Source organism: Passer montanus, unplaced genomic scaffold (genome assembly GCF_014805655.1).
Source record: "Passer montanus isolate IOZ18808 unplaced genomic scaffold, ASM1480565v1 scaffold72, whole genome shotgun sequence".
Classification (NCBI taxonomy): domain Eukaryota; kingdom Metazoa; phylum Chordata; class Aves; order Passeriformes; family Passeridae; genus Passer; species Passer montanus.
This window is the reverse complement of record NW_024372370.1, coordinates 1,044,849-1,070,301: the sequence shown is the minus strand read 5'-3', so window position 1 is coordinate 1,070,301 and position 25,453 is coordinate 1,044,849. Positions and strand designations below refer to the sequence as shown.

General features: G+C 37.0%; 1 protein-coding gene across 5 annotated transcripts in view; it reads right to left on the bottom strand.

The window, feature by feature from the left end:
- NALCN (sodium leak channel, non-selective) overlaps positions 1-25,453 on the bottom strand; it is a 228,454-nt gene that overhangs the window by 32,473 nt on the left and 170,528 nt on the right. For 4 of the 5 annotated variants that reach the window (XM_039730481.1, XM_039730483.1, XM_039730482.1 and 1 more), the window contains 5 exons: positions 24,744-24,885; positions 23,162-23,233; positions 10,946-11,019; positions 1,440-1,541; positions 934-1,003 (listed from right to left, as the gene is read on the bottom strand). In XM_039730481.1, coding sequence (XP_039586415.1) covers positions 934-1,003; positions 1,440-1,541; positions 10,946-11,019; positions 23,162-23,233; positions 24,744-24,885 — 460 coding nt within the window. The remainder of the gene's footprint in view (positions 1-933; positions 1,004-1,439; positions 1,542-10,945; positions 11,020-23,161; positions 23,234-24,743; positions 24,886-25,453) is intronic. The other variant, XM_039730485.1, reaches the window with a different exon arrangement.

Here is a 25,453-nt window from a genome sequence, read left to right as displayed (position 1 = left end):
ATGAATACAATCAAAGTTACTAAGGGTGAAGCCAAGTCTTTAGACACCCTTTCAGCTTCTCAAGCCTGCTGCATGGCTTCCAGGCTGCGAGGCATGCAGATCATACAGGTAGCGACTGCTGAGCACAGGGATGAGGGAGGGAGGATGCTGTCTGAGCTCATGCAGTGGAGGGAACAATCAGCACTACTATTCATGAGGCTTTGAAGCACTCCTGGTGGGGTAATGCTGGGGGTTATCCTTACTGCTAGCTACAAGCAAAGCCACATCTGCTTTAGTTACCTTTAAAGACTGGGATAGTTTGGAAAGGGGGTGACAAATACTGTATCTTGAAATTTCATTGCCACAGAGATCCACAAAATATCATATGAATTTGCAGAAATGAAAACTCACGTGACAAATACTGTATCTTGAAATTTCATTGCCACAGAGATCCACAAATTGCAGAAATGAAAACTCATTTAACTGCATGAAATTACACCACAGTGAAATCCATGACTACTATTCTCCCTTTCAGTCTTTGTCCCTTTGTCTGACAGTTCTGCTGCTTGGAAAATATTGCTAAACTTCCATCAGAAATTTTGAACTGCTGTTTTCCCAGCCTGAGTGATTTCTGTAATTCCAGAGCAATGCTTTTTAAGGTGTCCTGGGTAGCAATTGTTGTGTTCCTAATTCAGTGTCTACAGATTCAGTGAATCTATCTCAGCAAGTGTTCCAAGACCATAAGTCTATCAGTGACATAACCATGTCAACTATTTTGAGGATAATTCTAATGCAATTACAGCATTTGTCTTATGACTTCCTTTCAAGATTTGAAAAGACAAATTGCAAGCAAGTTCATAAATATAATTAGTCCTACGCAAGCATTTATTTGATAGCATATATTCTAATTTCTTATGTTCTCAAACTGAAAACAGCATTTCTATGAGGACTTACATCTTGAGTCAATGTTTCAAGAGATTTTCCTCTGCTGATTCGCTGGCTGTTCGAACCATGTCTCAGTGACCTGAAACAATCATAATCAATTTAACAATACATCTCAAGATGAAATTTTGACCTTTATAAGATGGCCATTATAAAGCACTTCTCTCCAGCCACCCAATATCTTGAATTCTTATCATTTTTCTCTTGCTAACATCAGAAGCTTATATGCTCTTCAATTGTTTTCAATCTGGTCTAACATAAGCCAATTTCTGTCCTTCTGATCTTTAAATTGATAGCTTTGTAGTTGGCAAAGGAAATGACATTTGAAATAAAAAGCCATTTTTTCCATTTATACAGTACAATGAATTTCATTATGGTTACAATAAAGAATGTAGAATTCAGCCCTTTGTACAAGTAAGTAGTTCTGGCTTTTCACGTTAGGGATTGCTCAAATTTAATTCCCTTTGCCACCTTTATTTTAAGAATATTTTAAAACCCTTCCTTTTGTCCATTTTTACCTGCGTTCTTGTCGTATATGATGCTGGACACTAAGTATTGACCTTTCCTTTGCTGGCTGCCCCTCAAATGATCCGCTCAGCATGCGTTGTCTAGTGCAGGCCCTACGAAGAAATGTAAAGATGATGACACAAAGTTTTTGGTATAAATGATAATTTCAGAGGTAGCACATTCAGAGAAATCATCTTGGCTTTGCGGGGAACAAGTACTTGAAGAACAATAGAGAATAACAATACAAGAGCAATGGACTTTCCATGAAAATATTTCCCAAGCAATGGACCCCCACTCTACAACACAACCAGTCATCTGATAAAACCTTCTCCATGCCTTAGCAAGGACCATCTATGACTTTTTTTCAGTTTGCTGTAAAATATTTGGTCCCTCAAGACTTCACCAAGAGCAAAAGGCATCAAGCAATGCACTAAACCATCAGTAAAACCAGTTTCTCAGCAATAAAGAAGGGAATAGAAAAGTACATCAGCAATTTTAGTCCCTTTCAGGGCTATACATACACACTTAGGACCTAGAACATAACCTGAAGGGTTCAAAATAACTGGAACCACATCCAGTATGAAATGAAAAGCTGCATATTGCTGACATTCTATAATATAAAATGTCTGCTCTCTGGGAATGCAGTCAATTTACAGTACTTTGTTATGTGGGTTTTCTCACTTGTTTGCCCTTGGTTCATTTTGTTTTCTGCTTAATTTTGGCAAACACATCTTACACATTTTGGGAAAAATTAGTATTTGTTGGCCAGTAAGTGTGCCACAGCTAAACAGAGCATGCATATATTGTCTTGATGGCTACAGTGAAATTGATTTGCTTGTGAAAAAGAGAGATTTCCACTCAAAGAGCTCAGACAGATCCCTCTGATGGCTGAGAAATGGAATTTCAACATTGGAAACATGTTCTAACTTTCCAGAATGGTTCAATTTAAAGTTTACAATATACACTCCTTATTGCTCATTTTGTGTTATGAGATCATTTAGAGAAACACAAGACCCAGCTGGTAATATTCCATACTTTTTATTGAACTGAATCCTCATCTTTTTCTGAAAAGATGAAAAACTGATACACCCTTTGTGTAACCACTCTATCTGCCAATCTGTAAGGCTTAGATAAATGCCTTGACAGCATGGCATGATCATGCTTGATGGCAAAAGGTGTCCATGGCATGTTCTTTCCCCACTGTGGCTTTGTTTTTCACTCTTCTCCACTTTTCCTCCTTCTTTTGGATTTAAACACATAAATGATGCAAGTAGGAATGCCAAGTGATATCTGGAACAAAAATAAGAAGCTTAGAATGCTTGTCAGTGTCACCACTGCCAATCAGATTAGCATGCTAGAAAAATACATTGTGCTACAATTGTTATAGAAAGCATCAGGTTACACTACACTGAACTAAAGCATCATGACAATAAGAAAATTACTGCATGTCTTATAAAACATAGCTCATCTTAGACAAATCATGAACATTTTAATACCAAAAGATTTAAAGCATTATATTGTGGAGGATGATACCACATAACACTGTCAGAAACAACCGAGATACTTGAATACCTTTGCAATTTTTGATTGAATAAAAGGAAAGGAAAAAAACTTTCTAAAAATACATCCTATCTCACTCCATTAAAATGACAATCTAGTTTTTCCCAGAAGAGACAATGAAAATTATGGTGTCTGAGTTCTGTATACAGGCTTCTCGGTGTAACAAAGAGGCTAACTTATTTATAATATAAATGATTATGCTCTGCTACTAATAGCCAAAAATTATTTTCTTGACATCAAAACGTAACTTGTACATCAACTTTTCATGCTCTTGTACATAGCAAATTGAATTCCAAGTTACATAAACACTTAGTATTCATAATAAAAGACAGTTTTAATCTCAAGCAATAAATTCTTTACCTGAATAATAAACAAAATGGCTTATTTGATTGTTAATAATATTGTGAAATAGACATAGCCATATACTATGGGCATGCTATGGCAGAATGGGCATGCATAAAAAGTAACACCTGCAAAAAGACTTAGTATTGTTCATGATCTCTAAAAAAATCTGTATTTAGCCTTTACATCCATTGCCTTATTTTCAATACCTCTGGAATCCCTGCAGCTCTTGTGAAGTCAACAGAGAAACAATGAAATACCAGTTGTTTAGCACAGAGATCAGAATTTTTTATCAAGTAATTGCAAAGAAACATTTATGTATTTCCAGAGAAGAAGAACTGCTGGAAAGTCCTTGTCTACTTTTGACAGCCTCTCTCCTGGCATTCTCCACTTTTTGGGAATTACTGCCTTTGGAATTAATCTTCCTTGTATGAACTCTTAGTAAGAGCCATGATTAGTTATCCTTTTGACTCAGAATCTGTGTAATTTTCAGCTGCTTAGACACTGAGAGCTGCAGATCTTTGGGGACTTTTGAAAAAGATGGCAGGTGCCATGAATTTTTCAGAATTTCAGAGTTTCCAGTTTTAAAGTCTGCAGTAGGGTTTGAGTTCTCACTGTAGACATGTACACATACAGGCTTCCTCCCAGTGTCTGCCTGTGAGCCATGTCTCCAGGCTTTTAGCCAGCTCATAGCCAGTGGGGAGGTAGGGCCCAATCAAATTGGCTGTACAGAGGTGGCCAGAATCACCTGCCACGCCTTGGAGTATTTTGTTTTGCTTCCAGCTGCTGCTCCAGCAGGGTACAATACCCCTAAACATTGGTGTATTACCTGCCATCTTCCAGAGGACGTTTTGGACATCCTCTGGCATCTAACACATTACTGTATGTCCATATGGGAACAACTTCATTGAATGCTTGGTGAATTAATTTAATTAATGATGTTTGGAAGGTAAAGTAACCATAAAGTGGGCATCTAAAGACAAAGGCACTCAGCTAAAGATCTCACTGGGCTCCATTACCTTTACTGATTAGACCTCTGTCAGCTAGATGGTGGAGTTCATCCCTTAGCTGACAGGCAGACTTGGCTACCTGTGGTGTTAAATCCCACACCAGGCACAATCAACATGCCACAGTATTAAAAATTCAGTCCCATGTGGTTTGAAAATTGGAGTTTTAAAAAAACACTTTTCTTGCTTTGATACATTTTTATGTAACTTTAGCTGGTCAGAATCTTTTGACTTTCAAACAACAGAGGCAAAAATTAGCTTTTTAACAAAAACTGCCATTTTAGCTAAAATTGCCCTTTTCATCTTCTTATACAACCTCTCTGAAATATTAGATAGATTTATTTTCATTTGTGGAGGAATAAGGAAGGTATGAAACAAAGGAGAAGAGACAAGAAATATCTCAAGCTTCTGGACCTTTTACTCACCTTGCAGAACTCTGAACACAATTCAGCAGCTGCAAACCATATGCTCCAAATTTGCCTTGAAAAGTGCAACTGTAATAAAATATCCTGAAGAGAAAATGCAATTTCTTAGGCAACCAGAAAGCCAGGTGAAGTTCACACAGAACAAGACAATACTGGGATACCATGTAGATTGTATCACCTAGTTTGTACTACCTGCAACCAATTAGGAAGTCCACATTTTTGAAGTCCTTCAAACTATTTCATGCTTTGGAATTCCTGAAAAATAAGTTGTGAACAGAATGTTCAAGTAACATTCTTTGACCAAATGTAAAATGTTAGAGGTTTTGAGCAATAATTCAAAATACTATACCTTTCATGAATATTCTGAGGTCTCTTGCAGAGGGTAAGAATGTGGCTCATGCTTGGATTTTTTAGTTAGGCATCCTTTCAGCAACAAGTGTTCACTCATCTTGCATTCCAGTATGACACTGCTTTATGTTTTTTTTCTGTATTTCCATGTGTGAGTATTTATGTAGTAATTGCAGCAACTGCATATCTTACTATGTATGACACTGCTTTAGGGTTTTTTTCTGTATTTCCATGTGTGAGTATTTATATAGTAATTGCAACTGCATATCTTACTACTTTTGCTGTTGTCCCTGAAACATGCTCACACTGAAGCCTTAGTAGTGTGGGGCACTTCAGTGCAGCTTTCAGCATCATTCAGCACCGTTTTCACTCTCTAGGACACTCTATCCTTACTAAATCTATCTATGCACTCATTATAATTTCACAGAACTTGGATTTAACTATGGTTAAATGTGACAGCCTAAGATTTAGGGGGAATCTACCTGAGAGGCATGGTAATGTTTCATCCTTTCATGTATAAATTTAATTTAATAAGACACTTTTTGAATAGCAAGCACAATCTACATTTCTACCACATCTATTCTACTATTCTTAGTGGGAAAAATATACTATTTTTAAAAGAAATCTGAACATGGCTAGTGAAGTAAAATTGATTATTAATGCAACTTGGATAAGTCTTTCTTTTTTCTTTTCCATGTTTTTTCTTCTTTCCTTCCTTATGTCTCTAAAGCAAAAAATCAAATAGTCACTAATTTTCTTTAGTGACTGCTCAGGCAGCTGAGCTATAGTAAGAGACTTTCTTTCCTTTAGCAATTTCTATTGTGATTATCATTCTTGCCTTGTTGTTTCAGCTTCTCTTCTCACAGATGTTTATATAATAACAATTTTTATTGGACTGTAGAAGAACCAATAAAAGCAATGCAGAAGAAGAAACCTCAAGTTGCTATCCAGTCTACTGCCTCTCTCAAAATGGGATCAATTCCATACCTGCAGTGCTGGAGACTCCATAGTCCACAGAACTTGGCTTCACAACTGTGCTTTGCAGTAATCCATAATATGGTGTTTATTTGGCACAAACCCCATGAAACAGAGTAACTTCTTTCCAACAGATATGTGCATTCCAGTATTTCTTTTTGTTTGTCTTTGCATCAGGCAGGTGAAATCCAGTGATATTGTACACTTGTAGAGATTTAGGAAGGTGGTGACTAAGTCTCGATGTTGCAAGGGTTGACAAAAATCATCAGCTGAACTTACCTGGAAGATTTGTTCTGAGAAATGCATGGGGTCAAACCCTCAAAGTTATGAAGAAAGAAATCATACTCTTAAGAGAAAAACCATAAAATATATGCCAAGAAATTTGTTGCGAGTCAGAACCAAGTAATATGAGGCAGTTAGTTAACAAAGGCAAATTCCTAATACAGGATACCAAAGGTATATCTTCTAGTTTGCGAGTCAGAACCAAGTAATATGAGGCAGTTAGTTAACAAAGGCAAATTCCTAATACAAAGGTATATCTTCTAGGATCATGGAATCATAGGATCATTTAGGTTGGAAAAGATCTTTGCTCATTCTCTGCATTAATGTTCAGGGAGATTTTATTTAGAGATAAAATTTATAGCTTTCCTAGAAATCACTCTATTTTGCAGAAATACTTGTATGAAAAAGTCTGAATTATCTTCTAGCATATTCACAAACTAGAATAGGATCCTTAATTCAAGCAATTCTTTTTCCCCTCTTTTCCTTCCCCACATGCCCCAACTCCTGCCAGCATTCTCAATTAAAATAAAGATAAATTCACTTTGTTTATGAAATGGAATGTTCTACTTAAGCATGAATTATGTTACTCCCTCAGGACCAGAAAACACATCAGACAAATCTTGTCTAGAACAGTGAAAATCCTATTGCACACGCTAGCATAAGTTTATGGTTTGACAATAGCATCAGCTGTAATGAAAAGCAAATAAAAAGCTGCTCATTTGGAAAAAAAAACCCCAACATTTCAACGTTTCCCAAACTGTCATAATATATATTTTATATATATGTTGTAGTCCCTTCCCTGGAGATATTCAAAAGGTGTCTGGATGTGGTTCTAGGCAACTTGTTCTGGGTGGTCCTGCTTGAGCAGGAAGATTGGACAAGATGACCTCCAGAGGTCCTTTCCAATCTCAACCACTCTCTGATTCTGTGAAGCATGGTTTAAAGCACACCAGAATCAGGTTTTGCACTATTGACACTTTGAGTATGTTTTAGACTATGTGAGATCACTTTTAATTTGCTAATTTTCCCCACCATTCTGTGCTGTTTACAACTCATCCTCAGCGCTGGAGAGAACGAACTGATTTATACACACCATTTTGACTGGACCTGCTTTACTCTCTCTACTTCAGAAAGCCAGTGGGATTAATAAAGACTAGACCCCATTCTCAGATAATGATCCAGCAAGGAATGAGGGTAAGGAGAACCACAGGCACAAAACTTGCTTTTAAGAGAAAAAGCTGTGCTTGCAGCAACACAGAGTGAGAGAAAAGTGTGAAGCACTGAAGATATACAGGAGAAAGTAAATTTGCTAGAAGTGGTTATTGCTGCTGAGGGAAATGCACTGTAATTTTCAGAAAGGAATGGAGCTGTTTGCAATTCAGAGGCACTATTAAAACAGATCTTGTTTCAAAAAAGTTGTTCTAAAAGTCTCTAACACATACTTTATTTCATTTTTCAAGGTTGAAGTCTCCACCTCAGAATGGATTTATGTGAAGAGTTAAGGCCTTCATGCTTTGCCACCGGCATGGTGATGCAAAGCACTGATCAGATTCCAAGTACCAGGACAGTAGTTTCTACATCCTTAACTTGGTTCCCATGCCTAATCGTATAAAGACCTCAAGGAGGAAAGGTGAAGGTGCTTCTAAACAAGGATGTTTAGAAATGAGACACCTCCCTGAGGCTGTGGCAAGAAAGCTGCAGGAAAACAAAGATACCCAAGACATCAGTTTTGCTGCATAATGTAACAGCAGATGAGCAGGTGAGACACCCAGGACTGAGTCCATGAACCATCCCTCTTGGTGTTCAAGGGCTATTGATGTCCTTCTTCCTCATCTTGGGGAAGAAGATGTCAAGCTGCAGTTCAGCATATAAAGGGAATAAAGTTTGGATAGAGAAGGATGCACAAGAGAGACATGAAGGTACCTATGTGTAATGCATGGTCCTTCTATACAGATGAATATTGAAATATTCACAATTTGATTAAAAAATAATTTGGCAGGGTTTAAAAAGTAGGTGGGGGGAAAGGTCAGAGGTGGACTTAGGCTGTAACAGACTTAAAATTCCCTTTCAGCACAGCAATTTAATCAAGCTGAAGTTGCCCATAGGCAGCTTTACTATATAGAGGTATTGCTTTGAAAAAATGCTTCTTAATTCAGGTAGATAAAAATGAAGATTATGCTGGAAGCAATCTTTTCAGAAGGGACATTCTGAGTTATCTCTTATTGTTTTTGGCATAAATGCCATTTCCTCTTTTGTCAGATACTCTGAATAGTTGAGAGTCATCTAATTTTATGAAGGACTTCACAGCATTTACTACTAAAGCAAAAATAAGAACTATAATCTCTCATGTGTTGAGAGTTCGAATTTTCCTGTGTTACTTAAACTGGATCTAAAGTTTTAGCTGTAAATCTTATCTCTTCTTTTCCTGTTTGTAAAATTTCCTAGCATCAACAGTGTTGTCACTGTCATTAACATGGAAACACTGGCAGTGCTCAGGACCAGTCAGCCCATCACTGGCAATCTCTATCAGTTTGCACACCAGATATGCCATGAACACAATCTTCTTATGCTGGAACAGATGCATTGCAAGTGAGATCAGAGCTTATTTAATGTATTTCAGTCAATAACAAGGAACAACAAACTGTATTTGTTCTTTTTCTCAGTAGAGAGAAGACTCTGTAAGACTCTTTGTAAATGACGACTTACAAGCAGCCCAAGAAAGCATTAGAGGACACATGATCCGTGTTTTTGTTACTTGACAGAAGTTCTCTCCTTTTCTCTGTGTTCCTCAAAGTTTATTGCTGATGATCCAGGAGACAGATTGGAAAACTCAGTAAAGGTAGATTAAATTATCAGAGTAAATAGATAATTAAAAATAAAATAGTAAATTAGTAAATGAAAACTTTATTCTCTGCCTCTGAAACTTCAGAGGAATTCAGGTGAATTGATAAGAAGTCCTTTTACATACAAGTCTTTGGCAGAAGCCATGATCTGAAGGACCAAGTGGAATTCAGCAGGATTGAAACTGGCCGGACTGCTTTCTGGTTCTGTCCTTCTATCTCTTAGAAATTAGTGAAGTCCAAACAATGGTTTGCTCAGATTCTCTTCCCACTATTTCAGACTTCTCCTGAAAAGGAGGACGTTCTGTGCAGATGGGAAAATTCTGAATTTCAATTTCCAGAATTTAATTTTTTTCTCCTATCTAAGAAAGAATGTAGCTTCTATGATATCAGGGATTAAGAAAAAAAATGAATATGTACAAGTAGGGCTATTTTTTCCTTTGTCTATGTTTTTCCTCTGCAGTATAGTGTATGAAACACACCAAACAAACTGACATTTGTGGAACCCTGGAGGTGTCATATTGACATTTCACAGGTCCCATATAACACAGAATTTCATTACAAATGTTTTACTGAAATACTGCCAGGATGCCTCTATCTAAAGCTGTATTTTTAGAAGTATTTTGCTTAATCTATCTGTAACAGCAATTCCTGTAAAATCAAGGCACACAAGTGAAAGAAATGCTTACAAATAGTGCACTAAATTTTGTTCAGATTCAATACTTATGGTATTGTATTTACATTTATCAATAATATTTTTACAATGAGTATTCATTTGAATTAGTAATTGTTTATGTTGTCATTACCTAAGTTTAAAGACAGAAAAAGTTTCATGTTAATCTCTACAGTTCTCCCTGTGCTGTATTCTTATAGAGCATTAAAAAGAACCAGAGCTGCAAAACTTCCCAAATGGTATTCAAGAAACTTCATCATTCAGAAATCACACATATGCTCCTCATAAAACATTGCCTTACTTAATCTGTACTTTTTAGATCAGTATTCCTGTTAATACTGTGTATTTACCTGGGACCTCTCACTGACAAAATGCAAACATAAATATAAAAACAGTGACCTATAAATTGTTTCCATTATTAATGCACCTTATGTTGAGAACAGTCATTCTAATTTAAAACCAACAGTGGCATGAAAAACTGCAGCACAGAGTTACCTAAATGATAACTTCAGAAATGGGTATTGGAGACTTAGGCTTGCATTATTCATTTACAGTGCTGAGCAGTTACTTGATATGGAATACCAAAAAGAGTGATCATTATTGAAGCATTCAGGAAAACTTTCTACGGAAGTCATGGTTCTGCAATCTTCTTCACTGTCCATGTGGTACTTGGAATATGACTAGCTGTAGCCTATGCTTTTTAGTGCACAATCCCTGCAAACATTTATGTGCAGATATTTGCAAGAACTGGACTAGAATTCTAAAATAACACCCCTTAGGAAGAAACATGGTTAATTCAGAAGGAAGAAGTGAAAAGAGCTGAAACACGATCTTACTGCATGATACAATTAAAATATATATTGAAGAAGTACAATCCCTCTCTTTTTGTTGTTCAAGCATATAAAATAGCCAAAGAGCAATTTATCTTTGCTAAAGCAAGCAACAGATGTACTACAAAGCGATACACTACTATGAATATTATACATGCACTAACATTAGTAATAAACAAGGTTGTATGAAATCAGATGACAGTCAAAACAATATCAAATCACATCTGACTCTTACCTTAGAATTTTATTGATTGCTGTTTCTTTTTCCAGAAGATTTCTTGCTCTGATGCTGAAAACAGATTTACGGAGCTGTAAAATTAAGAAAAAGACAGAAAACTTTTCAACAGTCTTAAAATATAACTTGTGCATGTGACAGAGCAATTAAATATTATGATGCTGAGTGCATAAAAAGGATGGTGAAAACCAATCAAAATACTTATGTACATCTTTTTTGCCTTCCAATCCCAATTGTTAGGCGGTTCTGTGCAGAAAGAAGTATATAGTTTTGCTGGCTAGCACAAATTTGCTTTATTACACATTTCTTCTCCAATTGGCCAAATAACACTGTTTTGCTACTACTTTTCCACTTTGGATTTTGACTAGGCTGGATCATAATCTGGAGATGCCTTGATTGTACAGAAGAGCCAGCAAGCAAAGCTCAGATGTATCATTTCAATGCTTTTTTGTTCCCCCACAGATGCAGAGAAAAAAATGTGTTCAGCAAAATATGCTTATGCTTGCTTCTGGTCATGAACAGTTTCAGGAATCTTCTTGTGAACAGGAGGTCCTGAACGTGAAATGAAAGGACTGATGAAAAAACAAGCAAGTGATTAACAAACATGGCAAATCAAAGAGCAAACCACAGCTGAGGAATTTAGCTCAGGAATTGCACCTGTGATGAACAGAAAGCCTCTGGCACATTGTAAGACTTGAATCTGTCAACTGTTTGGAGATCATTATCTTGAAAAAAATGGTTGAGAGAGATTTGGAAACTTTTAGCAATCTGTGTCCTGCTTTTGATCAATCTGAAATGGAGTCTTTAAGCACATTTCTTTACATTTTCTAAGACACTAGCTCAAATCCAGTCATTCAACAAATAATTTTGCCAGAACTTCTCTGATGACTCATATTGACTCTGAGTCACAGTAAGATCTTTGTCGATAAACAGAACCTTAGAAAATTTCTGAAAAACTTGTTAATAATACTGGCTGTACTTAATAAAATGGATTCTGCTTTTTAAACCGCAACTACAATTGTAGCAAGCTACAATCTCTTTCCTACCCCTTGCCTTTACAAGTGTGGCCCCTTTAACCTTTCTCATGTCTCATCTCTTCTCTGTACAGCCTGGAGAAGTAGTAACACAGATGATTTGAAAACACCCCTATTTTGAGAATCTCTGGGTTCCTTAAACAACCGGCAACTTGAAAATGGAAATGAGGTATGTAACACTTCAGAGTGTAATTTGGAAAATAAGGTATTGGAATTTCAGTTAAGATTACAGAAAGAGTAATAAACTTGTTGAATATTTTAATATAAACAAGAAAAAATTCCATTGCCTGGATATGGCAAACACAAAAATAAACTTAAAATCCTAGTATGAAATATAGCTGCTGAGGAATACATCCAGTGCAGGCAGCCGGGTGTGCAGCTGCAGTGTGAGCTGCAGGTTAAGTTCTGGGGATGCAAGAGCCTGAGCCCAAGGCAAGAGGCCATGAACTGATGACCCTTTGCTTAACAAAGGCCACAGGGACCTGTGCTACTCAAAGACATAGCAGGAGCTGATGACCCCAGACTTTTGTTTGTTTAGACTGTGAGGGTATAAATGTCCAGGGTGCCTTTGCTTGAGGGTCTCTCCTTGGAGGCACCCAACTCAAGCTGCTATTTTGTTATCCAGTTATTTTAACAAGATTAAATCATTTTAATGGTCTGGATGTCTGGGACTGTGCTTTGGGAAACCTGAGGTCGATCTGGTGAGGAAACTTGGTGTGACTGTGTAAGTGAAGGGTGTGTAGCTGGGGAGGGGACTTGGTTATGCAAGAGTGACTGCCAAAGGGGCTCCTGGATAGTCAAACAGAGAATTAATAGACCATTATAATAAGTATTCTGTAGGTATAAATATGTCATATATTAAAACACATTTGTGTAGGTTTTAATTCATTTGCAGTTTCTTGACACAGGTTTAGTGAATTTATCGGCATTGGACTTTATTAGAGCTCAAACTTATGGGAGTAATGATGGTGGAAAACCAGAAGTTTTGACTCAGTTCTTTTTTCCTGTTATAAATAAATGTTTTAGAATAATTGCAACTTCATGAAACATCAGAGAAAAAAAAGTGTGCTACCTATTAATTATGTCCATTTATTTCTAATAATAATTCTTGTTAGCACCTTAGAAATTTGGAAGATTTCAAACATAGGAAACATTAATTTTCTACCAATTTTCTAGGTTTTGTCCATCTGATTTCTGTAAAAAAAGCTGAGTCGTATACATTTTTCTTTAAGCTTTCTACAGCTTCTTATCTGTCATAGGCCACTTCTTTCCAGTGTTTAAGGTGACAGAACACCTTAGTCTTAAACGCTGTGGCCCAAACAAGGAAATTCACCCAGGTCATCAACAAGGGAGCATGCCCTGGGAAAGCAGGAATGAGGAGTCTACATATTTCTAAAGACTCCACAAGGATGTTGAGCAGTCAGTGCTTCCACAAGCCACAATCTAATGCCAGCAAGAAGAAAAGCATCTAAAGAAATGCTGGCAGGTCTAGGATAAGGGCTACTTATCAGGGAATGCTGAACCCTCGCTCTAGGCAGCAAGGCTAACAAAGCAGTGTCTGGTGTATCTTGTGCATAAAACCACTGCTAAATCCCTATGCCACCCCAGCTGGAAATGGTTTGACCCCCTGTGCTTGATGCCTTCAATGAACACTGTAGTTGTCTGCTGGGGATGTGCAAGAGCAGTGCTGTACTACGATATTTGGCTGTCACACAGTCAGAGGTGCATCAGCCAGAGAAGTGAAGGGAAGCTGCAGGAAGGAGTGCACGTCTGAAGCCACTGAGATGGGAGAGAACTGGGCTCTGTTTGCATTTTCAAAGCTGTTCCTGAATTTTATTTAGTGATGCATGAGCAATAGAATTATAGAATCGTGGAATATGCTAAGTTGAAATGAACCCAAAGGATCACAAAGTCCAACTCCTGCCCCTGCACAGAACACCTGAAGAGTCACACCATGTACCTGAGAGCATTGTCCTAACACTTCTTGAACTCTGTCAGGCTGGTGCTGTGGCCACTTCCCTGGGGAGCCTGTTCCAGTGCCCAACCACCCTCTGGGCGAAGAACCTTTTTCTAATATCCAACTGAAACCTCTCCTGATACCACTTAAGGCCCTTCCTTCTGGACCTGTCACTGATCACCAGAGAGAAGAAACCAGTGCCTGCCCCTCCTCTTCCCCTCATGAGGAAGTGATGAGGTGACCGTGATGAGGTTTCCTCTCACTCTCCTCTCCTCCAGGCAGAAGAGATCAAGTGACCCCAACTGCTCCTCATATGGCTTCCCCTCCATGCCTCAGAAGTCACAGGTATGGAGAAAGCTATGAGAACAGAGTGTTGCATCACATTATTTGTGCAGAGTGCATTTACTTTTCCTTCACTTTTTTCAGGACTAGCTGTGAAACTTGCAGCTGAGACAGGACATCCTTGGGCACTGACCTTGGCCTAAGCACACCCAATAGACTGCGGCTTAGGTGAAGTTTTGAAGGTTTTCTTACAATCCTGTCTGTGTCTGGACTGTGATGGAATTTATATTGGAGTCAGGTTCCATTCTTTAATCTAGAAATACATAGGCATATACAAGATCCTAGAGTTTGGTGCCTAGGGGTCTCAGTGGTCCAAAATGGAATTCACAAAACAACCTAGACACTTCCAAGGATTATGACTTTTGAAGACAATGATTCTCCTTTCTCTTTCTGAAGGAATCAGGAGCCATTCCTTCAGCAGAACACTGGTGAATTTATCTTCAGTTAAAAATATCCAGAAGATGTAATACAAGAAAATACTTTTAGATAAGCACAATCGACCTATTTCTTGTATTCAAAGGAGTCAGTAGTCAAATAGCAACACACATATGCCAATATGCATGTTGAATAAAATCAAACATTACTATAGATTTTTAAAATATGCATCCTTATTTCTATATTAGATAAATGAACCAAACTACTTCCCATTTAATTTTCCAAATTTGCACAACACACCAGGCAAATGCAATGGGACCGTACAAACAGAAAATGGGGGTGATGATCAGTATTTTGTATAATAATGTCTAGATGCCTCATGCTGGTGTAGAATGAAGCTGGCAATTAAAACTTGTGATACCTGCCGAGTTCTGGAATGTTGCAGAGGAAATTATAAACAGTGTTAACATACAAAAGACATTACTCAATCAGAAAATGTGAAATTAAATAATTACAGTACACTCTACTGAGGTTATTTTAGGTGTATCTGTCTAGCCTGCTGGGTTTTTTTATTACAGATTGTGCTGCACTGTGAGGACACCCTCAGTGTATCTTTATTAGTCTTATTTATTTATTTATTTACTTCTCTCTACCACTGATAAGTACACTTCAAGCAGAAACCACAGTGCCATATAGCTTTCTGCTAAAGAACATAATTCTTTAGCATATGATACTGTCTTGAAATCACCTAACAGCATCTGATTACTCTAAAATATGTTTTCAGCAACACACTTAAAATAACTCTTGCACTTTACTCTAAACCGCAAGGACCTGCTGCGGCAGGTCAGCAAATTCCCAATAGTATTTCCTGAATGGAAAGGTTTTAGATGGATACAATGTGCTGCTGCTAAACAATGAATAAAGCTTGTTTCTTGGTGAGCTTATTTACACAGACATGACCACAGTATTACAAAATATGCAGGTAGTGCTTCTCTTCCACAAGTGTTGACACCCTTTGCTGCTGTTGGCAGGACAGACTTTAGGAAGACCAAAAAAATTCAGTTCAGTCAGACTGGACTTGGTCTAAATACTACATCCCATGAAATCCCATTTGTCGACAAGGACAAAGCCATAGTTGTAAAATAAGCTAAATCACAGAACATTGTTGCTCTGCAAGTGCCACCCACTGCTTTGAAAAGGTACTACAGACACTTTGAATAATGTTTATTTAGTAGTGTATTTCAAAAATACAGGCTTTCTACCCTGGAAGAAGAAAATCCTTGGCATAAGATCAAAAGCAAAGCAACAGTGAAGTGTGAAGAAATGACTGTGGACCAGTTCTACATATTAGATGTACTGGCACAGCACTGCTGTCTTCAGGGAGATCTATGACAATTTACACCAGCTAAGACATAACTGAATGGTTTTATGTTTGAGAAATGCTGTATATTTTGGTTTACTAAAGTTCAATGTGTTTCTCTAGAAACACGTTTGTAGTGCCCAGACCTCAGCAAATGCTATATAAAGCAATTATTTTAAACTTGAATTTGATAAACAATTGTATTCTATCAATAGGTAAAATCTGTGGTGATGTAGTGTATGATTTTTGTATCAGACTGCTTCACAGCTGGCAGAAGAGACAAGTGTTAGTGGTTGTTCAGGAATACAAAGTGAGAAAAGGTCATAAATACATAATGAAATATGAATATCTGAAATGTTTGCTTGACAGTAGAAAAAAACCCCAGTGCCTGCAGTGCATTTTCAGAAGGTAATTTCTTAAATTTTATGTGAAAATAAGGAGTTCTGGCCTAGTGCTGCTAATAATGCTCTTATAGGCAACTGCATATGGGAATAGTCTGCTGTGCCATGCCAGAAATTCCAAGGAAGGAAAAAATCATCCAAAGCTTCTATTTTAGTTTGGAATTTGCTGTATGCCAATACAATGTAGACTTACAGAATGAACAGATTTTTAGGTACTATATTGTTATTTAAACATGTACAGCTTCTAGGGAAAATGTGAAGAGTCAGTACAATAAGCAATGTATCAGAATAATTTTTATAAAAGAGCAAGGAAATATTTGGTAAGAATCTGTTCAAAGCTTGAGTATTCCACAAAACAGGATATTTCTGGCCCACAGAAATTTGCTGTGTAGCCTCTCAAATGCAAATATTTGTTCAACAATATTCTGCCAATGTATCTTTGGTTTGAAGCAGTTGGACTCTTTAAAATGAGTGTGACAAAAGTCATACGAAGAGTGATGGAAGGCAGACTGCAAGTTTTTGGTAGATACCTAACAAAATTTTAAGCAAGTTAAGTGACTATAGGTAGCAGGGAATTTCTTAAGCTCTCTTGAAAACTCTGCATAAAGGCTGAAATTATGAGGGAGCTCTAAAGATCACTAATCAATTTCCCTCTCTCAAAGTAGAACTAAGTATTTTCATCTGAACTTTGAAAATCTGTCCCTTTGTGAGGTTGTCCTATGTAAGAAACAGGCTCACTACACAGTCAAGAAAGTGGTCAAGAATTAGATAAGTGCCCCAAGAACTCAAAGGCTGTCCCTTTGGATGAGGTGCCTAGAATGAGAAGTAGGCATAATCTCCTTAACTCCTGGGAGTCACTGACCTGAAACAGTCTTGATTCATTTTGTATCCCTTGATTGCTGCCTCTCTCGTAAGGAAGGTAAAGTTCTAATTAGCTGACTACTGGTGTGGAAAATCTACACATCTTTTCATAACCAAGAACTTTTTAAAATTAGGTCTGAAAATGTGGACAAGGCTCATATTAGCACTCATAAAATCTCCAAAGACCTAAACAGGGGATAGTCCATCTCAGACACATGGAGGAGCAGCTCCAGGGAAGGAGAAGGATCCCTCTCTTTTATGCCTTATAGTAACATGATTGGTTTTTTCTTCCTTTGGTATACCTGAGTTTTAAACTTTCATAGGTTCAATGGGTAGATTTTTCAAAAAATACAGAATGGTTTGGGTTGGAAGGAATCTTGAAAGACCATCTAGTCCAATCCCCCCGCAATATGCAGAAACATCTTCAACCAGATCAGGTAGTCTAAAGTCCCATCTAATCTCAACATAAATGTTTTCAGGAAGGGGAACTCACCATCTTGCTGGGCAACTTGTTTCACTGCTTTACTACTATCATCATAAAAAAGGTTTTCCTTATATCTAGCCTGACTGTACTCTCGTTTAGTTTAAAATCATTACCTTTTTTCCTATTGCTACAGGCCCTTGTAAAAAAAAGTCTTTCCCCATACTATAAGCCCCCTTCAACTCCTGAAAGGCCGCTATAAGTTTCTCCAAAAGTTTCTTTCTCCAGGCTGAAAAACCCTCTTTCAGCTTGTTCTCACAGGAGAGGCAATTCATCCCTCTGATCATTCTGGCAAGTGCAGCCTTGGACAAATTTGCTTCCTTTTGTTTTCTGTCTACTCAGTGCAGGAGTCAGGGAGACCCTGTGAAAAGGTGATGAAGAGCACAGGGTAGATTACTCATGGCAGCCAACAGCAACTAAGGACTCCAGGCCATGCTGATGTGGGGTTTTTATACATTTGGCTGGGTGTACAGCGCTGGAGGAGAAGTCTCCCCTCCACATTCTGAGCTGGGGATCTTGAAGCTCTAGGGAAGAAGGTACTGTCAGGCTGGACTGGACTGGGAATGGAAGATATGGACAGTTTCAAGGGAGAGGTAAGGAAAACTATTACTTCTGGTTGTACAAGCACATGCACTTGCCTTCACTAGAAAGAAGTGATCATTACTGTTGTTAATCAGTTCTTGTGAATGAGTTCTGTGAATGGATGGAGGAGACTGAAGGGCCTGGAGATGGAGAACTGGATTCTTCGGTAGAAGCAGCAGAAAGTAATGTAGAAGATCCAAACAGTAGGGTTTTCCTGTAACTCAGTCCCTCATTGCCTCTTTCATCCACACTAAACTAATGTGTGCTCCTTATTAAAGTATAATTGCACTAAAACTTTTTCATGTTTGTATTTTGTTTTATTAAAGAAAAAAGAGAAGCGTGATCTTATCATTGTATTTTAATACATCTCCACAGCCTTTGTATCAAACACTTGAAATATTTTACTATGAAACTGATGAAGTAGAGAGCAAATGCCAGAAGGAATTCCAGAATTATGGCTATTTTTGAAAATAGCAAAGTATCCAGACCCTGGCCTCCTATCTCTCAAAATGCAATTGAAAACCAACATTTTTTCAGGCAGACTTTTTGAACTTACCAGCTCAAATGTGTACTTGGTTAAAATGCTTAATGAAAAAGAAATCTATAAATTGGTTATTTAGACAGAGGGTCATTTTTATATATCATTTTATATGAAAACAAGAAAATCTTTAAAATACAAAAGAGACAAAGAGGTCAGCTTATTTTCAGTAAACCTGAAATACATCACTGTATTTATGTATATTGACTTCATTAGAAAGAACTGATGAGAACAGACATGGCACAAAAATCATCTTTGAAAATCATGACTGTAATGAGCAAGAAAATGCTGGATCCATAAGCCATTATCATTGCAGCAGGTACATTGTTTTAATGACTTTTCTGAATGCCATAACAAGATAGATTTTGGCGTTATCCTGTGAACGACATTGATAGGTAAGACTTGAAGGACGTGGCTGTGTTTAATTAACAAGTGGAAACCTAAATTGTAGGACAGAATTAAATTCAGACAAATTAAGAAAATGAAGAAAAAGTTTGAATGATTTTTATGGATATATACAAAATTCTGCAATAATTGTTTCAGAAAAAATGTAGTATTTAGTAGTTTTTAAAAAGAAATAATCTTTTGTATTTGGGATATATGTACAATTACACTTTATTAGTTTCTGCTATATTCAAAATTAATGTACTAAGATTATTCTTTCAAATTATTTACAGAAAAGAATAATAAGGAACACGACACTATTGTATCTTTTGTGCCAAAATTCTGCCTTGCACAACTGAATGCCCAAAATAAATTTCAGAAAGGTAGATTAACGTGGGACATAAGTTTACTACAGTAAGAAACAGCAATTCTGAACATTGTAATCTATGAATAAATATTCTATCCTTAGTTTTAAGGAAAAAAGTACAAATAGAATGTATGAGTATGTCTTTGCCCCTGATGCTTTTCTGAAAGGTATCTTGGGACATCCTGTCTTCCATGCTAAAATATATGCCTTAGAAAACCTGAAAGACTATTTCAGCTTTTGCAATTACAAATAGTATCTGCAAGGAAAAATCCTTTTGGAATGCTCTCAGAAGATTTTTTTTCTCAAGAAAAAATATTTAAAAATAGTTAAGAAGCTGAGCACAAGTCAGAAAAAACCCAACATAGGACATATATCCAGATTAAACAAAAACATCTTATCAAGATTAGGTGGCATGTCTCAGCAGTTCAGAAAAGCAGTACCTATGATATTAAGAAAATATGTTAAACAAAGATTCCAGTACAAGGTCTGCCCTTGAATATTCACAGTCCTCCATGGTAATGGCTCTGGCTACCTCTGAGATCAGCTCTCACTTCCTGACCACAACCTCCCTTCACAAAGGTACATTCTGCTGTAAGCAGGAAATCAGCGGGAGAGCCACATGGTGTGGGAGGCCAAGCTTTCCCAGGAGCTAGACCTCAGTGCTGCAGCTGGCTCCCACCAGACAAAGCAATGGCTACTAACTGCACTGCTTGCAGAACTAAAACCAGAACTCACACATGTGGAAAGAATCAGCAAAGAAACAGCATGATAGAAGGGAGAGAAAAGAGAAAATACATTGCTACTATCCAATTAATCTTATAAATGAGAAATAAGGGAGCTGACTTGATTATATTCCTTAATTAAGTGAGAGATGCTCCAAGTCTGAGCTATAAAATACATGGATATATTAAATGCTCTTGTACTTTCTTTTGCAATTCACTCCTGCTTTGCCACTGTTGTAGACATGCACATGGGTTATCTGTATTATCTCTACATATTGAACCATAAGCATTTTCAAAGTTTATCTCATGAGTCTGTCAGTTTTGAACTTTAATCTAACAACCATGTGCTGTGTAGTATGGCCAAGGATAAGTAACCAGTTCAGAAGTGTCCATCTCACAATAATTTTCTGCAAGGTTTGCTAAAACTTGAATGTCTCTTAGGAAAACACTTTAAAGGGTTTCCATGTCCCTCTGATTCCAGTCTTGAAGTTAAGAAGGCAAAGCCAGTGCTCTACAGACAACTCAGATGTATTTCACCGGACACCTAATTTGTTGTGCATCTCACGTTAATTTAATTCTTTGTCCCCCTGAAATTTGCTGCAAATATACCTCAGGCTATGTGAAAGTCACTGAGATGTCCTTATTTTCTGCCAACTTCCTTTCTTCTCATCCACCCACTCACACTAAAATTACATTTCCATACTTCATCCAGTTCTTCTGGCCAAGAGTGTATTGAAATATTGGTTATCTAAGGAAATTCCCAGCATACTGTGGAATAATTTTCATACAAGTGTAGAAGTATAAAAGAACACTTCCCTCTCTGTCCCTTAAACTCCCCTTTTCCTCATCTAAAATGTACATTTAATACTCTAAATCCCTCTTTTAATCTTGTGCTTTTTCCAAGAAATCTTCCTTCTTTTACCAGAAAATACCTTCACAGTGCTTTCTACTACAACAGGGGGAATGCTCACCAATCTGAACAGTCCTGGTTTCTCTAATTTGACCATTCTTCAACTCATGGCCTGCATATCACATCAGGACACACCAGATCAGTACCCAGGGGAGTAGGTCTGTGGCAAGATCACTGAGTTTACGTAAATTTGCTCTACAGGACCTCATGTGGAGAGTAAAAAATTATCATCCTGCATTTTCAGCATTTAAGTTCAGAGAACCCCAGAAAATCCCAGTTTTCCACACCAAAGTGTTGCAGATAATAATAAACAACTCAAACAAAGCACAGTGCTAAGCTGCCTATCAAGCATCTGTTTGTGGGGGAGCCCAGGTGTTGCTGGCACTGGATGTAGAAGAAAGAACATGGTAAAATTTGTATCCACACACCCACTCAGACTCCACACACTGACAGAGAACTGTTACGGGATGTATAAGATGTAAAGGGCATTTAGGTATCTAAAAGTGATTTCTTATAATAGTGTTTGGCTAGTTTATAACTTTCACAATAGTTAAAAAATTTGGAAGAGAAAAAAACATGGAAATCACAGACTTGACTAGAAAAAAAAGGAGTATAGCAGAGACAACTGTTTTCCAAAGATGTTCCTTTGATTTGGTATAGATGAAAATAATATCAAATGGATTGTAGTCATGGTTACGGTGATTTACACCAAAAATAATTTCTTCCAGTTCTTTTGAGAAGGTAGAATACCTCGAATAAAAAAAAGGAAGAATGCACTGACACTCTACTCCCCTTTTGCACCTTAAAACAACTTGTAAACAAAGTGGGTAATTATAATAATTATAATACTGAAAACATGAACTAAATTAATTCTGTAAGAGAACATATATAAAATCTACTTTATTGATCAGCACAAATTATGGGGCAGATTGATTCTAAACACAAAACCATATAGTAGCAGGTTTTTAGAGAAAGAAAAAAAGAATATTGCTGAAGTGGAAATAAGGGGAAAATAGGGGAATGTAAGGGCTTCCAATCAATTAAGCAGGTGTGGAACACAGAAAGACTGTAAGTCCAGGAGTAACTGGAGGGACTAGCCACACTTCAGCTACCACAAAGGAAGGACAGAGTCAGATCTGCCAGCAAGATCTCACCTTTTGATTCTACCTTTTAATTCCACTTTTTTTCATCAACTGTAATGCAAAAACATATGAAAAGTTCCTGAAGCCATCCCATTGCTAACAGGAGCAGTGAGAAGGCATCCCGCCAGGCACTGAAATCAGTAAAATGTTTTGTCATGTTTCTTTTTTTTACAAAGAAACGTCTGAATGTAAGGTTAATACTTAAGCACAACCAGTCATTCCATGCTTGTTTTAAGGATATTTTTAAGAAGATTTCATCATACAAAAATGAGGTTGCCTTGGCAACTGTAACTATAGAAAGCTAGAGTAATTACTTTAAAAAATCCTTCTTAGTGCTTTCTCTTCTTAATAGGAATGTGCAAATACCTTGTTTTAAGCTGCATTTATCAGAAATATTACTCATCATTGTTTCTACCCTTGAGGCATGGGGATCCTAAAGTATGTGCCTAAAGCAGGCTGAATAATGCAAAACCAATTTGAAAATGCTTATTTAAATTCAAAAATTAAATTCAGATACTGAATATTTACTTTTGGAAGGAAGCAAAAATTTGAAAAGAATTCAGCATTCTGTTTTCATACTGCAAGATCTCATTCAATAAACTGTGCCATGTATTCATCTGTCTTCAAACACAGTAACAATTCGCTTTTGTAAACAGCAAGCAAAAGGAATTAAGATGGAATTTAATAGATCTAAATTATATTCATGTAAACAGATCTACTGAGCCACTGCAAAGCTCTGCATTGCATACTGCGGACTTACCTGTGTTGCTGAGACAACTTTAAGGTCTTTGTTCATCTCTTCATTACATGGCAGAAATGTACTCTGATTACCCTGGCATGGTGTTTGAGATCCATTATTAGTGATATTTGGCATTGTTCTGCTAGCCCTTAGGCGTGTTATTTAATAACTTATCCAGTTTTCCTGCTGTGTTTGTTAAAGCAGATGATGTCCACGTAGGCTCCACTCTTTCCTACAGCCTTCTTGGCCTGATATGCCATATTTTGCCACAGTCCTCCCTCCCAGGTCATGCTACTCAGCTTTGGTTTACTGATGCCATAGAATACATCAGCCACAAGAATGGGCTCTTGCACAGAACTAGGGATGGCAACTAACACTAGTTGACAAATTGTCTATTTTCATTCATTATCAGAAGAGCAATGTTTTCCCCAACTCTTCTGCCCCCCAGCTCTGCAACTCTGCCTGTATGAATGCTGCCCTGGGTTATGGGGCACATAACCTTTCACACTAGGAAAGCCAGTTATACTATATAACAGCAATGCATAGACTTTTTATTTCTTGTCTGTTATTCTGTAACTTAAAATGTATTTAAAAACCACAGCTGTTAATATTCAAAGAGGATTCAACAGTGAACAATACTGAAACAATACTGAAACATAATAATAATGAAAGTACTTTTGTCTATGCAATATTACAAGCGGTCAAGGACTGATATCTGTAGATGTAATTATGCAATATCGCAAGTGGTCAAGGATTGATATTTCTATAGATGCCACTAGAAATCTGCAAAACCACTTATTTTCCATGATGCACATGAATATTTTTTTCTACCCCTTTAGTTTTATAAGGTGTCAGAAGTCAGATACATCTACTTACGCTGCTGCATCATCATCATCATGGTCATCATTCTCATCATCATCATCATCATCATCATCATGGTCATCATTCCAAGCAGTGCTAGTATTTTTCAACTCCAACCATCCATGGGAGACTAGCAGCTTTTACCGCAATAGGTATCAAATGTATCTGTTTAGGGTCTGTTTTCTAGTGATTCCCAGGCTTACAGATAGGGTAATATCCTCTAAATAATTAGAATAATTTAAAAACTTTTCCTCATCTTCATTGATTACACAGAGATATCAACAACTTATCCAATTTTTCTGCTCTGCTTGTTAGAGTAGACGGTGCCCATTTAGGCTCTGTTCCTTCCTTCACACTTCCTTCAGTGAAGTGTTTTTTCAAAGTTGTAATAGTATCAAGACACTTAAAAATCCAGTGAGATATTCAGAAACTTTAATTTTCCACTAGCTTCTCAATGATTAACAGCAGAACTGTTTCAGAAAAATTGCTTCAGATGATATATGCATTAAACAATTAATGTATCAAATCTTGAATTTTGAATTCAAAGGAGATGGGAAAATTTAAACCAGAAGAGGATCTGCTATGATGTCTGTTTTAGGCTGAATTAAACATAACCTTTTAGCCTATGTTCAATCATCCTAACTTTTATTCACTTTTTATGTAGTTTGACATACTGAATAATCTGACGCCTTTTCTCACAATACTTAGGCAAGATATATACTACCCTATACTCTTGATTTACCTTTTGGTCAATATATCTGTTTTCTTCAATTGCTGATCTTTTAGAGTGGTCACATGAGGAAGAAGATGCTGAAGGAAGTCTTCTCAGCAAACAGCTGGTATCTTGTTGCTGGCGATCAATAAACTGCTTCATAAAACTTTCCCTTGGGAATAAATAGAGAATATTGACAGATTAAAACCCCAAGAAGAGTTAATATTTGGTTTTCCTTCTGACATGTCGCAATTCATTAGTGCTGAGATGGATAAACTCCTGAGAAAAAGTTGTACTGGGGTATGGATGCATAAATGAACACAGTGCCAGAACAACTGATAACACCTGAATTCATTTATTGAAGAAATCTGTAACTGAATTGAAAGTTGTATCTCTTGCATGTAGATTAAAAAAAAAAAATTGCTTTCATTATTTATTTATTTACCAATTAAAGTGCTAAATATTTCCAGTGCCTTTTGCAGTTTTCAGCTCTTTTGAGCTCATTAAACAGCAAGTTGTCACTTCAATATAAATCAAATGCTGATATAATCCAAATGAAACATACTCTCTGCATGAAATTCTTTCTTGAAGATTTCAAACAACATCTGTTCATATTACTGCTTTGAATGTCATTATTAAGGCGCTTCAGCAATTCCGTGCCTCACATATGCCATGTTTAAAAAGCAGAAGCATTTCTGTTTACAACAAATACACATTCATCTTGCCGCATTTTAAGTTCA